The 14,582-nt window shown below is 45.7% G+C and overlaps 1 protein-coding gene across 1 annotated transcript; it reads right to left on the reverse strand.

Moving 5' to 3' along the window:
• Nucleotides 1-15: 15 nt before the first annotated feature.
• Nucleotides 16-14,408, reverse strand: HSPD1 (heat shock protein family D (Hsp60) member 1). Its single transcript, XM_053277576.1, has 12 exons — nt 14,253-14,408; nt 12,431-12,606; nt 9,942-10,194; nt 8,312-8,394; nt 7,979-8,074; nt 7,300-7,393; nt 6,506-6,674; nt 5,400-5,499; nt 3,909-4,154; nt 938-1,112; nt 494-672; nt 16-404 (listed from the first exon to the last, which is right to left on the reverse strand). The coding sequence occupies exons 2-12, from the start codon at nt 12,602-12,604 to the stop codon at nt 252-254; spliced, it is 1,722 nt and encodes a 573-aa protein (XP_053133551.1). The 5' UTR covers nt 12,605-12,606; nt 14,253-14,408; the 3' UTR covers nt 16-251.
• Between the last annotated feature and the right edge of the window lie 174 nt (nt 14,409-14,582).

The following is a 14,582-nucleotide window of genomic DNA, read 5'->3' on the forward strand; positions in this document are numbered from 1 at the left end:
ATCTTGCACCCAGTATTAGGAATGTACAAATGTCTTTATTCAAAGTACAAAATAAATTATCGGTAGGCATGGACAATGACTGTAAACAATTATACATGTGTCAACTGAAATCCAGTAACTAACGTTACAGTGATTCTTCCAACACCAGCTCTTACCCAGTCACTATCCATTCTGTTTCTCACACTGACCTGAAGTTCAAACGTGTCAAGTCAATGATTGTAGTTCATGATGCACAGCCATGTAGCCCAGGATTAAAACATGCCACCTCCCATCCCCCCCATGCCACCTCCCATCCCTCCCATCGCCGCTTCCTTTTCCTCTTTGGGAATTTCAGTTACTACTGCTTCAGCTGTAGACAAGAGGGAAGCGACACCTGCTGCATCCATCAAGGCTGTTCTTACCACCTAAAAAAGAGTTAAGCGTGTTTAGTGCAATACTTCACTACTTTTAGCCATAGAGTCAAGACAGGGTCAGTAAAAGATTGAGCTTTTACCTTGGTTGGGTCTATGATTCCTTTCTCTACCATATTTACAAAGTCGCCAAGCATAGCATCATATCCAATATCAGGTGGGCTTTGCATTATTTTCTCAACAATTAGTGATCCTTCCACACCTGCATTCTTGGCAATAGTCATTGCTGGAATTTTCAGGGTTCTCTTAATAATTTCTATGCCTGAAATGTATCAATCAGAAGTATTTTGTCAACCATTGGATATGTAATTTTACATTAGCACAACCCCATCTAAGCAATATGAAAGGAATGGTTGAGGTTAGTGCTGTGACCAGTGAGAACATCACCAGGGCTCAGAGTCACAGCCAGATTAACGGCCAGCAGTTGCTTGCTGAGGATATAGCCATTGAAATCATTTTTCAGAATCTGAAACTAACAGAAGTGTGAGGTCCAAGTTTTCTAAGAATTACTATGTATGGCAGCTTACCAGTTTTCTGATCTTCATTGGCTGGAATCAAAGTGTCGAGTGCTGGAATACATCTAAGTAATGCACAGCCCCCTCCTAGAACAATGCCTTCCTCCACAGCAGCACGGGTGGCATTAAGGGCATCAGTGACTCTGTCTTTCTTCTCATTCACCTCAACATCACTTGTTCCCCCAACCTAGAAGAGACTTTTATTTAGAGAGCTATGGTTCAAAGTTACTTTACAAGGAACATATCTAAAGGGGTTTTCTTGCACCACTGGAAAATAATACCATAGCTTCCTGTGAGGAAGATGGCAAACAGATGTCCCCCTTGGCTCCTATCTGCTGCATTTTAAATTGTGGCATCCAAGTAAGAAAGTGTCCAGAACAACCCTGTGACCATGAACACCTAACATTCCTCTTTAATCAGCTAAGGCCCCCCCAACAGATAGCAAAATCAAAAGACTTGCTTGACACTCACGCAGGGACTCCCAACTACCCTTTTGCAGCATTTAAGATATCTTCATTTATGCAAATAAAGAGTTCAATGTCTCATGTCACAGCATGACTTCAACATTTATATTCTAGATCTGCAACTGATCCATTGCACTGTGTATAATGGAAGCCTTCAGCTAGAAAGTGGGCTGTTCTTGGCCAAATACAACTACCTCTGCTCTTTCCCCTACCTGTCATTTTCCTCTCTCATATTCCTTCTTCTGGCCTTCTCATCCTCTGGCCCTACACTTTTTCAAATCCCCATCCTAGCCCTCCTAATCTTTCCCTTTCTTTTTAATCTACGTCTCTTCCTCCTCTAGCCCAAAACGTTTCAGCCACCGGGGCTGTTTTGGAATTCAGCGGCAGTGGAGGTGCTCCCTTAAGGGCGGGGGAGAGTGCACTTACGCCTCCCACCGCATTTCCCCCACCAACTCTCCATTGTATCAACGTATCATGCGCCCGTTGCATGCACGGCAGACGGGGGCGCACACGTGATGAGTGCATGCGTGCCCGGTACTTCTGGCCACGGACAATAACGAGGCGGCAGGGAGGAACACTGCTGCCCTGAGGGGCTTTGATACAACAGCGTGCTGGTGGGGAAATGTGGCAGGAGGGATAAGTGCACCCTCCCCCGCTGCTTCCAAAACAGTTCTAGGAACATCACTACCTGCTAACTAAGCAAAAGGCATCTTTTAATGTGATGATTCTCTTTATTTAGCAAGGGGAAAGCAACTGGCCCTATCCACCCCCAGCACAGTATTTCCAGTAACTGTTGCTGGTGTCTGTCATATATTTCTTTGTGAGCCCTTTGGGGACAGGGACCCATCTTATTTATTGTTTCTCTATGTAAACCACTTTGAACACTTGTTAAAAAGTGGTATATAAATATTTGTTGTTGTTCATGTATTGCAATACAGACTGGCTAACTGGAGGCATCTTTTTGCAAGTCCATTATATAGCAACAGGCTGCCTCCCCATCAAAACAGCACAACTTCAGCCCTCCTGCAGATGTGGCACCACAACTCCCATTATACCTCTTGGCCACTGGCTGCGGATTATGAGTTGCAGTCCGAAAACAGCTGGAGGGCTGAAGTTGTGCAGCCAGTCGAGATTGCATGACAGCTGCCTGCCCTCTGCCGCTAACACTGATAGGACAACGCTTCAAGTTACAATTCAGCAACCTGGTAAGTTTTTAAGGATTCTATTGCCAACATGCCACCTTATCCTCTTGTCATACCAGCTCTGTACTGTGCATCATCAGAAAACTGATCTGCAACAGGACTATCCATTCCAGGGCACCATTCCTGATTAGGAGTCCTTATGAGACAGAATATGGAAGAAGAGCTGGTCCTGTGGTAGCAAGCATGAATTGTCCCCTTTGCTAAGCAGGGTCTGCCCTGGTTTATATTTTAATGGGAGACTATATGTGAGCACTGTAAGGCAGGATTTCTTAACCTTGGGCTGCCAGATGTTGATGGACTACAACTCCCATCATCCTCAACCACAAAGGCCATGTCTGCAGATGATGGGAGTTGTAGTCCAACAACATCTGGCAGCCCAAGGTTAAGAAACCCTGGTATAAGGTAGGGATGGGGTCGCATGCAGCAGGTTCCAAGTTCCCTCCCTGGCAGCATCTCCAAGATAAGGCTGAGGGAGGCTCCTGCCTGCAACCTTGGAAAAGCTGCTCTGCTGCCAGTCTGTGTAGATAATACTGAGCTAGATGGACCAAGGGTCTGACTCAATACAAGGCAGCTTGTACTTTTCCTATGTTCCTATGGATAGGATCCAAAGAGCTGCTTCAACCATGACTATAGGATTTTACAACCAAAAAAAATTTCTTTGAGCAGAGAAAACAGTGCCTTATGTGTGATTAACATGACTGCTGTTTAAGAAACTCAAGCCCTCACAGGCATGCATAACTAGTGCTGGTCTTTGGAACTCAGCCAGAAAGAGTATCCTGCACAACTATACCCATGAAGGCACTACACTTAGCTGTCTGAAGAACCCAGTGCAACAACCCTCATACAAGAACCAAAGGGCCACAGTCTCGTACTTGTTGCTTCAAGTGCTATTTTGCAGAGAAGGCAGCTGGTAAATGCTTAAAACAAGCAAGGAGTATACACTTATCCTACCTACCAGCCCTTACATTGCATTGTAGCTTAAATAACCATGTTTCAATAAGTGTTGAGACCATGATTTCCCCCTACATTATATCCACCTTAAGTTCTGATCCCATTACCCTCCAGAGTTGGACACAGCAGTATTTGCCCTTCATGATTAATCATGCAAGAAGCCTTAGTCATAACATCGTTTCCCTTGCAACCAAGTTACTTAAGAAAACCATGGCAAGACCATAATGATACCCAAGGCATCTCCAAGGTTCTCTTCAAACCATACAGGCCATCTGAAACAAGTTATCCTGGCTCTTAAGTCTTCTCCCAAATTGAGAAAAGGCCTTCTGTAAAACATGTTGACAGAGGAAGTTAAAATATATTCACCTTTAGTACAGCTACACCATCGGAGAGTTTGGCTAAGCGTTCATTCAACTTCTCCTTCTCATATTCACTGGTTGTAACGTCTAGCTGCTCAACTATTTCCTGAATGCGTTTTTCAATTTGAGATTTATCACCTTTCCCTTTAAGCAGTAAACAGTCATCTTTTGTTACAATGACTTCTCCAACTTTGCCGAAGTCATGAGGCTGTATGTCTTCTAAATTTATGGTCAACCCTTCTTCTCCAAACACCTGAAAGAGTAGATTGAAAGATGAACCAAACTCATTACAGATTAGCAGTGATGTAACAGATTTAAATAATAACTAGTGGGCCCGGGCACAGAGCATCTGTGCCTCTACTGCGGCTGGGCCCACCACCGCCTGCGCTGCGGCCGGGCCCGCCACCTTATCTCCACGGCCGGGCCCAAGGGTGCCGCCGCCGCCGGGCCCGAGGGTGCCGCCGCGGGCGGGCCCGGCCAGGCCCGCCGCCTCGCCTCCGTGGCCGGGCCCGGCCAGGCCCGCCGCGCCTCCGTGGCCGGGCCCTGCCAGGCCCGCCGCCTCGACTCTGCAGCCGGGCCCGCCTGGCTCCCCGGCCATGGCTGCCGCCGCCATTCTCCTGGGTGCGCCAGGACCAATCAGGTGCCCCAGCAGCCCAGCCAATCAGCTGGGCTGCCGGGACGCATTTCTCCTAGGCACACCCAGGAGAAATATATATAATCACTGCTGGAAAACATTCCATTGGTTTCAAGCAGACATAACATTAAGATTGTAATCCTAAACACTTGAAGAGCAAGCTCCACTGAATTCCATGAGACTTGCTTTTTGAATCAATACCCTTAGAAACCCAAGAGTTTCCTGTGTTTTCATACTACTGCTATTCGCAATAAACTTGTATTGCAATAGCTCCCTCCACTTCACATATTTACAATTTTCTTGACCAATTTGTTTTAGTCTCAATATCCAGCATTGAACAAACAATTTGTACTAGTTCCTTTGCAGTTGTTCACTATTACAATTAAGCTGCTGGATCCTAACCGGAACAAGCTCACACAAGGGACCTTTGGGCTGTTGGGTTTATTTTAAGCTGGTGGACAGGTTCTCTGTTGTTCTGTGGTACTGCCTAATCATTTGGGATTTTTTTTGGTTTAGATGTTTGAGACTGATGGGTTTTTTATGGTAGCAAATTTCTACTGTGTATATTTTTATTGCTCTTAGCAGTTTTGAATCAGAGATGAGGAAGTTGATATAAATTTAAAATAAGAGCAATGAATATCTCTATCGCAGCTTCTTGTGACCACCACCCCACCAAACCAGCGACCCTCAAGAAGATTCCCTTGCATAAATCACGATAGTTTGCCCTTTAGCATGTCACAATTAAATATAACCAGTGACATACCACCAAGTGGCTTTGCATTACCAATCCGTATACGTTAATAATGCTGCAATACAGATGTTCTTAATACAAGGTTGTTCAGAACTTAGATACATTTTACTTACAGCACCACCAGTAGCGACTGCCATATCTTTAAGCTGATTTTTTCTGTTGTCACCAAAACCTGGTGCTTTTACTGCAACCACCTGTAGGCCAACTTTCAGTCTAAAGTGGGGGAAAAGCATGTCAGAATCCAGAACACTCAACTGTGTAAATTTCTGGCCTGAGATTCCACAGCAGCAACCTATACAAATGATGTTCTAAGAAAATTCTGACAATTTAACAAAACCTACTATACTCACTGAGAAGACGGACAACTTCCTTTCATTCTCTATTAATATACCCCTGCATCAAAATAGCTTCCAACACAACAGCCAACATGGTCCACAACCCTATGAAGGCACAGCAAGAGCTCTGCCCTTGCAGGGAGCTGGGTCACTACTTGTGCTGCAGGTTGCCTCACAGCATGTGAGAAGGGGAATGAGGATGTGATTTTTGCTTCTGCTGCACAACCCTCAGCAACCTATTCCTGGCAACCAAAATGGCTTTTGCTGTGAGGAGAGAGAAGTGATCATGTTCCTCTCCCACAATATGTTAGAGCAAGCCCCAAGTAAAATCAGAGCTGCTAACATTTAGGACTACAGCATCAATTCCGATGTTGACTGAGCAGCTGGCTATTTAACTGCACTTGACTATGTAAAGTAAATTCATACTACTGACAAATAATCAAGAACAATCCTTGGTTGCTTCCAGTACTAAAGTGTGGCTAGCCATTTGTTTGTTTTACTGCCCCACCACTGCACAGAGCAGGCTTTACAATTTGTTTTCCAAAACTAGGCCTACAATCTCAAGCATGCTTTGTTGGTAGGGGTGTGCACAACCGGTTTGAACCGAATCCCGAAGAAGGTTCGATGAGAACTGCAATAGCCTAAATAATAATTTTAAAAAGCTGCTGGTCAGAGTTTGAACCAAACCCGCTCAGTCTGTTATGGACCTATGCTTGTAAAGGGGAACCCGGTAAGGAATCCCTTTTACAACCCTAACTTTAAAAGGCTTTAAAGGGTGGCTGGGCGAGGCAGCAAGAGGACCACTGCCGGCTCCTCTAAACTCTCCACCAGCAGCTAGAAAATACACTGAAAAGACTATAGAGTGTTATTTGTTTCAAGCCTACCTGTTTAATACAAGGGTGCTGAGGGCTTCTCCATCAACATCTTCAGCAATAATAACTAAAGGCTTACGGTGGTTATTGGCAATTTCAAGAGCTGGTACTATGGACTGTACACTGGAAATCTTCTTTTCACTGATTAACACATAAGCATCTTGGAATTCACATTTCTGTCCTATGGGGGAAGAAGCATTACTGAACTGTATTACAGAGTATTATCTCAAAAGCCAGAAAATTAAGAATAACCTAATACCAATCAAATCAGTACCATATTCTCTGTGCCAAGGGAACAGCCTTGGTCTGTCATGGTTGAAGAGCCTAAAAATGCCTAATTAGAAAATACTAACTGGCATTAAACCCTGCAGTAAACCAATCATTCTTTAAGTCCATGCAGAAATATATTTAAAGCACCCACATACTTTAAATGCCTTGATGCATTTGCTTGCAAGTTTTTTTTTTAGTTAAGAAAATGAACAAATACTGGGATGGAACAGATAATTGGTAATTAAACTATCAATAATACATAGGCATCCAACATTGTACGTATTTACTATTTCAGAATTAACAAAATTATCCCCAACTCATTCATCTTCTTAAATGACCCAACACACACACACGTTTTGTTACCTACTAAAAAGGTAATGAACTGACTTGTTACTAAAAGCATTCTAAGGGCATTAAGTCTTTCGAATGCAACAGGCTCCATTCAAGAAACTGAACTGTTCTGTTCCTTGTGGAACAGAACAGTTAAACACGATGACCATAAATATAGACTTAGTATACAACTGATGCTAGCTTACCTTTGGCTGTATTAATGAAGTAAGGAGAAATGTAGCCTCTATCGAACTTCATACCTTCAATAATTTCCAGCTCATCATTCAAAGTCTTTCCATCCTGTTTAAATTCAGCGACAGGGAAATTAACTTGATTGGCTGCTATTAGTCCAGCTTTTTGTCGCTTGCACACAGCCTCAGTCCCAATAAGAGCCATTCAGTTGTTTTGGATCTTTGAGCCAAATTTCCCCGCTTTTGTGACTAACTTCTTTCTGCTGCTTTTTCACCATTGCTATGGTCTACACCAGGGTTTTAACCTTGGGCCCCCAGATGTTGATGGACTACAACTCCCATTATCCCCAGCCACAATGGACATAGCTGGGGATGATGTGAGTTGTAGTCCATCAACATCTAGGGGCCCAAGATTAAGAAACCCTGGTCTACACTGATTATCATCTCACTACTAATAAGCTTGTTGTCCTATTTTGGTATGTAGTAAGTGCATTCAGCACACTTATCTTCTCCAGTATCCCCATCCAAATTCTACTATTGAGTGTTCTATTTAAATAACTACAGTTTTGGTGTGTGTGTGTTTTAACATTAGTATTTACTACATACAACTTAGTAGGGCTTTAAAATCACCATTATAAAATGCACTCAAAGTAGTCCTTGAAACTTAGGAAGACAGTTAAGATACACTTCTTACCTTAACTGTGATAACACCCTTTCGCCCAACCTTTTTCATAGCATCAGAGATTATGTTGCCAATTTCCTTATCTCCATTTGCTGATATTGTGGCAACCTACAAAAACAGATGTGAATTATTTCTTCCATGAGACTCAGTTAAGTCTACTACAAAAATCCTGTATTTTAAAACATGTTGCCCAACACCACTATACAATTTTAAGGTAAGTGTCTAAGTATCTTTCATTTACATTTTACTAGCCCTATTAAAGTAAGCATTCTGAATAGTATTTCTCTTCACGTTACACACGACAAGTGAAAGGATGTAAGCAAATTAATAAGATGCTGGTATTACCTGAGCAATTTCTTCAGGGGTTGTGACAGGCTTGGATAACTTCTTCAATTCCGTAATTACAGCATCTACAGCTAGCATCACTCCTGAGGAGACCAAGAGCCACATAATAGCAAAGAAACCTCAACACTGGTTTTTTAGGCTCCAGGAGCTACAAAAAGCTATCAATTCTTATGCAAAACATACTAGTGGAACAATGACAACATCTGCACAGTGCACATACACAATTTAAGGGGGGTGGGGGGAGAAATGCAACTGTTTGTGTTTTTCTACCTGTCTTCAAATATTCGAAGCAGAGATGCTCTGAAACTACCTTTTCTTTCTTGGAACGCTCAGCAACACCAGCGACAGGTATTAAGTTTCCCCCATTCCAGTAGGGGCGAGACGGCACACAGCCATCACAGAACCACACTGCATTTCCTCAGCTGATGGACTAGTCTACCCATCCTGTTCCCTCTTCTACAACTCTTAGACCAGAAAAGGAGCTATAGTACATCCACTATAGCATTACTGCTTTTTACCAGCTGAGGAAACACCGTCATAATTCTATGGCAGCTATGCTGAAGACTGCCTTAAAATAACAAACAGAGCTACAAGTACTACTATTGTACTACTGATTGCGTTTTGCAATTTACCACTAAAGAAATCTGAATGGGTTGTCACTGGTACTATACAACTATCTCACTAAACCTGGGTGCAGACTTAAAAACTGAACAGGTATGACATCATCATCATCATCTCCTCTCTCTCTCTCTATTTATTTCTCCTGGGTGTGCCCAGGGAAAATGCGTCCCGGCAGCCCAGCTGATTGGCTGGGCTGCAGAGGCGCCTGATTGGCTAAGGCACACCCAGGAGAGAGGACAATTGGCTGGCAGCGCGGGCCAGGGCCGCTGGCAGGCCCGGCCTGGCGGCGACGGGTGGTACAAGGGGCAAGGAGGTGAGGCGAGGAGGAGGACCGGCCGAGCCCCGCTGGAGACCGGGGGGGGGGGGTAGCTGGCCCCAAAGAGTGCACAGATGCTCTGTGCGGGGTCGGCTTGTTACATTTATATCCCACTCTTCCTCCAAGGAGCCCAGAGCGGTGTACTAAATATGTGAGTTTCTCTTTCACAACAACCCTGTGAAGTAGGTTAGGCTTAGAGGGAAGTGACTGGCCCAGTCACCCAGCTAGTTTCACGGCTGAATGGGGATTTGAACTCGGGTCTCCCCGGTCCTTGTCCAGCACTCTAACCACTACACACGCTGGCTCTCCATGAGTGACATGCAGTCACACATTCAGTGTACTGATTCCAAACTTACCTAGGGAATCATGCGTGTTTCATAAAAACTGTCTTCAAGTTCAGTTAACATTGCATGTAGTGTACAATAGGCAGTAGAACCAAGCAGCAACATTTTACTGAGCAGACCATCTACTGGCCAAAGTGCTTAATAGGGACATATGATATTCTTCCTGTACCTTATACCAAACCAGATCACTTTCTATTACAGCACCGCCATGCCATGCTGCTTGCCTATTTGAAGATTAACCTCAGAACTGTCTGTTCTTGTAACCGAGAAAATAGTACAGAAACTGACAAAGCTCTTGGTTCTGTAACCCCAAACGACAAACATGAGTCAGTATTAGCCACATTGTTACCTCTTCTGATTTCCACGGGGTTTGCTCCTTTACTTATCTTTTCAAATCCCTCCTTGGCAATTGAACGTGCCAGTACCGTTGCAGTTGTTGTACCATCTCCTGCCTCTTCATTGGTATTGTTGGCAACATCTTGAACTAACTTGGCTCCAATGTTTTTGTACTTGTCCTTCAAGTCAATTGCCTTGGCTACTGTCACACCATCTTTTGTCACTTTAGGGCTTCCCCAACTCTGTTCAATAATTACCGTTCTCCCCTGTAACACAACACATGCACAGAATGAAACATCTACTTCTAGATACGGAAATCGGCTTTTTAAAAAATCTCATTTTCCTACTGATGTTTAACAGTAAGCCAACACTAATGTAATAGATCACTGTGTGCTATGGCTGCCAAGTCAAGAATTGTGGTAATCTGCCCGCATTACCCATTCTGAGCACCTTGGTGGAACAGCAGCTAAAGTCCTGGGCGATTGAAAAAGATGCCAGGGGCACGTTTATTTATTTATAACATATATATACTGCCCCAAACGCAAGTCTCTGTTGACTTGGCCTTGAGCTGGCAAGGCATTCTTGGCACTCTTTCCACCTTGCAAGCCTGCTAGGGGCTTGCTGGCTTAGCCTTGCACGAGGGAGGCATTTCTCAGGCCCATGTCAAGCTAGTGGGCAAACAACCCCAGCTTTCTTTGCCTTCTTGGAGTCCCTGGGAAGGGACTGCTGCCAAATTGCAGTCAATCCCTCCCCACACTTCTACAATTCCAAGGTGGGAAAGATGGCTGGAGTTCACTCATTTGAATTGTTAAAAGGCATCTTGATGGAAGGAAGTGAAAATATATACCCACAACTGCATGTCCTAGAAAATCTTTGCACTGCCAGTGGATACACTGGCTGGCAGAACACAGAGACACTGCAGAAAATTTCCTTTATACCTGGCCACCTACACAAGAGTCCTTTTACAGTCTGTCAAAGATGATGATGACTGGCAACGAATCAACTTTTACACAAATGTCATACATACATTTCAAACCTAATCTTACCTTGCTGGTCAATGACCGAATAAACTTATAACTTATAACTAACCTAATCTTACCAACACTAATTTCTGTAACTATTGCTTAAAAGCTGAAAATTATTATCTATAAAAAATTCATGTTAGGCAGCAAGAGTTTCAATGATTTTTATTAGCTTTTGTCATTTGGTAATCAAATACTCTTGGAGCAGCTTATGAAGGCTGGAGGGGAGGCGTACATCTGGAACGCAGCAAACTGGCAGTTCCAAAGATAGCAGTAGGTTTCTCATGACCTTGTAAAACAGCAAGGCTGCCCCAGAAGTCATTCTGGTTTAACCATTACTGACAGAGCAACTGCCAACCCCCTGCTCAAGCTGCCCGCCCCTTTCTCTCCCCCCCCCCCACGCTGCTCGCTGCTCTCTCCGCTGAACAGCCCATAGGAAAGGCAGCAGCTGATCACTAACTAGGCTGGTTCTCTCCACAGCACAATGGGAGGCAGCCAAGCACAAGGAGAGAATCTTGGCTGTTTCTTCCGATGGGCCAAGGAGTCCACGCCAGGGGAGATTCTGGTGAAGATTGCCAGGAGAGGTGAAAGAACGGTCAAAGGTGCATATCCTGCATGTTTTACTTATGGGTTCACACGCGGGCAGTCTAATTCAACTCAAGTGAACACGTAAGTGCTAAGTTACAAAGAAGGTCCAACAAGCTATTTGAATCTACAGTTCAGGACAAGGATGCAACCCATGTTAAGCACTTTTAAATCTAGTGCTTTTATTCACTGCCACCTAATGGCGCAGTGGGGAAATGGTTTGACTAGCAAGCCAGAGCTTGCCGGTTCGAATCCCTGCTGGTATGTTTCCCAGACTATGGGAAAAACCTATATCAGGCAGCAGCGATATAAGAAGATGCTGAAAGGCATCACCTCATACTGCATGGGAGATGGCAATGGTAAACCACCTCCTGTATTTTACCAAAGACAACCACAGGGCTCTGTGGTCGCCAGGAATTGACATTGACTGGACAACACAACTGCCTACTGCCTACTTTTGTTAAGGGACATTGAAGAGCTTGCTCAACCCTCCTGCTCAAAGTCATGTCCCGAACAATTAAGAGATTTTTCAAAAACAAAAGAGGAGAACTTGTCTTGTGGTAGCAAGCATGACTTGTCCCATTTGTTAAGCAAGGTCCATTCAGGGTTGCATTTGAATGGGAGACTACATGTGTGAGCACTGTAAGATATTCCACTCTGGAAAGAGCATCTGCATGCAGAAGGTTCCAAGTTCCCTCCATGGCAACTCCAAGATAGGGCTGCAAGAGACTCCTGTATGTAACCTTAGAGAAGTCGCTGCCAGTCTGTGAAAACAATACTCAGCTAGATGGACCGATGGTCTGACTCAGTACAAGGCAACTTCCTATGTTTTTATCCTTTCGAAGAAAGCTATTTCACAAATCAGTTTCCACACAATATAAAGTAATTTCAGTACCTTTGGTCCCATGGTGACAGCTACAGCATCAGCAAGAAGGTCTACCCCCTGTAGCATGAGAGCTCTAGCATCTGCTCCAAACTTAACATCTTTTGCATAGGCTCTTGTAAGATGTGGGGCCAGTACTCTTGACACCGGCCTTATTTGACGCAGCACTGTTGGTAAACGCAGCATTTCTATAAATATATATATTAAAAGTCAGGGTTAACACAACTAGGAATGTACCACAGTGGAGGCCTAAGGCCTCCTACAAGTATTCAGAGCATACCAAGGCAGCAACTAGCCGTTTCGGGACCTAATCAGCACCCCAAGGAATGTTAACTACCTGCTTTGTCGTCTTCCCACCCTCATTGCCAACACAGAGTTGCAGCAAAATCTCTACTAACTTAACTCCCTGGCATTGGTGGGAGTAGTAAATTGAGGGGCTGGTCACAAATCATGGCCTATTTATCAAGGCAGCCCTGACCACAAACATTGAACAGATGTGAACACCACTCATTGTCATATATATGGATACTGGAATAAGTGATATTTTGTACTGAGAAGACCAGCATAAATTTAATAGACTGTATATATGCTTTAACACATAATGCACATACCCCTAGAACAACTGAGCTAAGACTGGTTTAAAAAAGGTTCAGCATGCCATTAAATCATCCACCTCGGATTCTAAGCACGCTTACCTTGGAACAAGTTCAATTGTAAACGGATTCAAAACGATTCAATAAGCACTAGCAGAATGAACACAGACAAGGACATGAACACAAAGCTTTACTGCAGTGCAAGAAAATAAAAGGAATAGGGGTGGGAATCCACAGAAAGCAAAAACAACTTTCAGAATAAAAAAAATATGGGGGGGGGGAGAGAAGACAAATGAAGAAACCAAGCCTATCCTTCGGCCCTCCCACGTGTTTCACCCACCATCACAGGTCGGAACACAAGGTCAAAAGAGGAGCCGCGTCGCCCCCTGCCGCTCGGTCAGCCTCGCTGCAGCCAAGACCCAACAACTTCTCGCCAACCCCCAGACCATCCCGGGCCTTCCCACCCTCCTAATAGAGGGGCGGCCGAACTTTAGCATAGGGGAGGAAGAACAAAAAGAGGCGCCGAGTAGTTTAACACCGGGGCGGCGGTGGGGGGGCATCTCTCCTAGCAGCAGCAACCCAGCCCCACCGGCACCTTGGGCAGCACCCGAGCACGTGCGGGGCGGCTCCGTGAGCCTTTCACAAGACGACTGATCTCCCAGGGTCTTGTGGCGCCTTCTCATTTGACACTTATCGAGCACCCCACCACCACCAACACCCCCCCCCGGGCGGGGCGGGAAGGACCCTCCTCCTGCACGCGGCAAATCGGGTTCTGGCTGCACTGCGAAAACTCCCGAGCCCCCGAGGAGCAGCTGCCCGGCCTGATTCCACTGGAATGCCAGCGGCACGTCAGGGGCCTTCCTCACCGCGGATCCCGGGGCAGGCCCCCCAAGGGGGTGCTACCATCTCCCCACGGAAGGCGACTACACGTTGCGGGTGGCATCTGCACTCGGGTGCACGGAGATCCGCTCGCCCTGAACGTCGCAAGGCAGAAAGGCGGCCAAGATGCGCTTAAAATCCCCGCCCGCCCAGCTATGAAGATTCCCCTCCAAGGGCGCAGACTACCTTCCCCTTCTAGCAAGTTCCCCGCTCCCGATTCACTTGCTCCATCCACGCACACGAGCTCCCTCCCGCCATTCGGGCTACACCACCCCTCGCGGGAGAGGGTGGGGGAGCTCGAGATTCCCGGCTCGAGATCTCCTCTTGCCACGCTGCTGCAGGCAGGCAACCTTTGCTCTTACCGGCGGGCGGGCGGGCGTGTGCGAGAAAGGCGTCTGAACCCTCAGCCCGTGCAATGCGAACAGCCGAAGCACAGCGCGACTCTCTCACGTCTTCTTCTGCCACCCCGCCTCCTTCACCACGTGAGAAGTTGGCGCGGAAGGGGAACCCGGAGCGAGCATAATCGCATAACTTCAGCCCCGCCCCCTCATAATTCGCGCCAGTCTCGCGCCGGCAGCCGACAGAGGGGGGCGGAGCATCTTCAAGCCTGTCAGTGAGGGCCTGCGGGGCATATTTGTTTAAAGCACTCGTCACAGCGTATGAACTATGCAGGTTTCCGGGCTTTCAGTTCC

This window comes from Hemicordylus capensis, chromosome 1 (assembly GCF_027244095.1).
Source record: "Hemicordylus capensis ecotype Gifberg chromosome 1, rHemCap1.1.pri, whole genome shotgun sequence".
NCBI lineage: Eukaryota > Metazoa > Chordata > Lepidosauria > Squamata > Cordylidae > Hemicordylus > Hemicordylus capensis.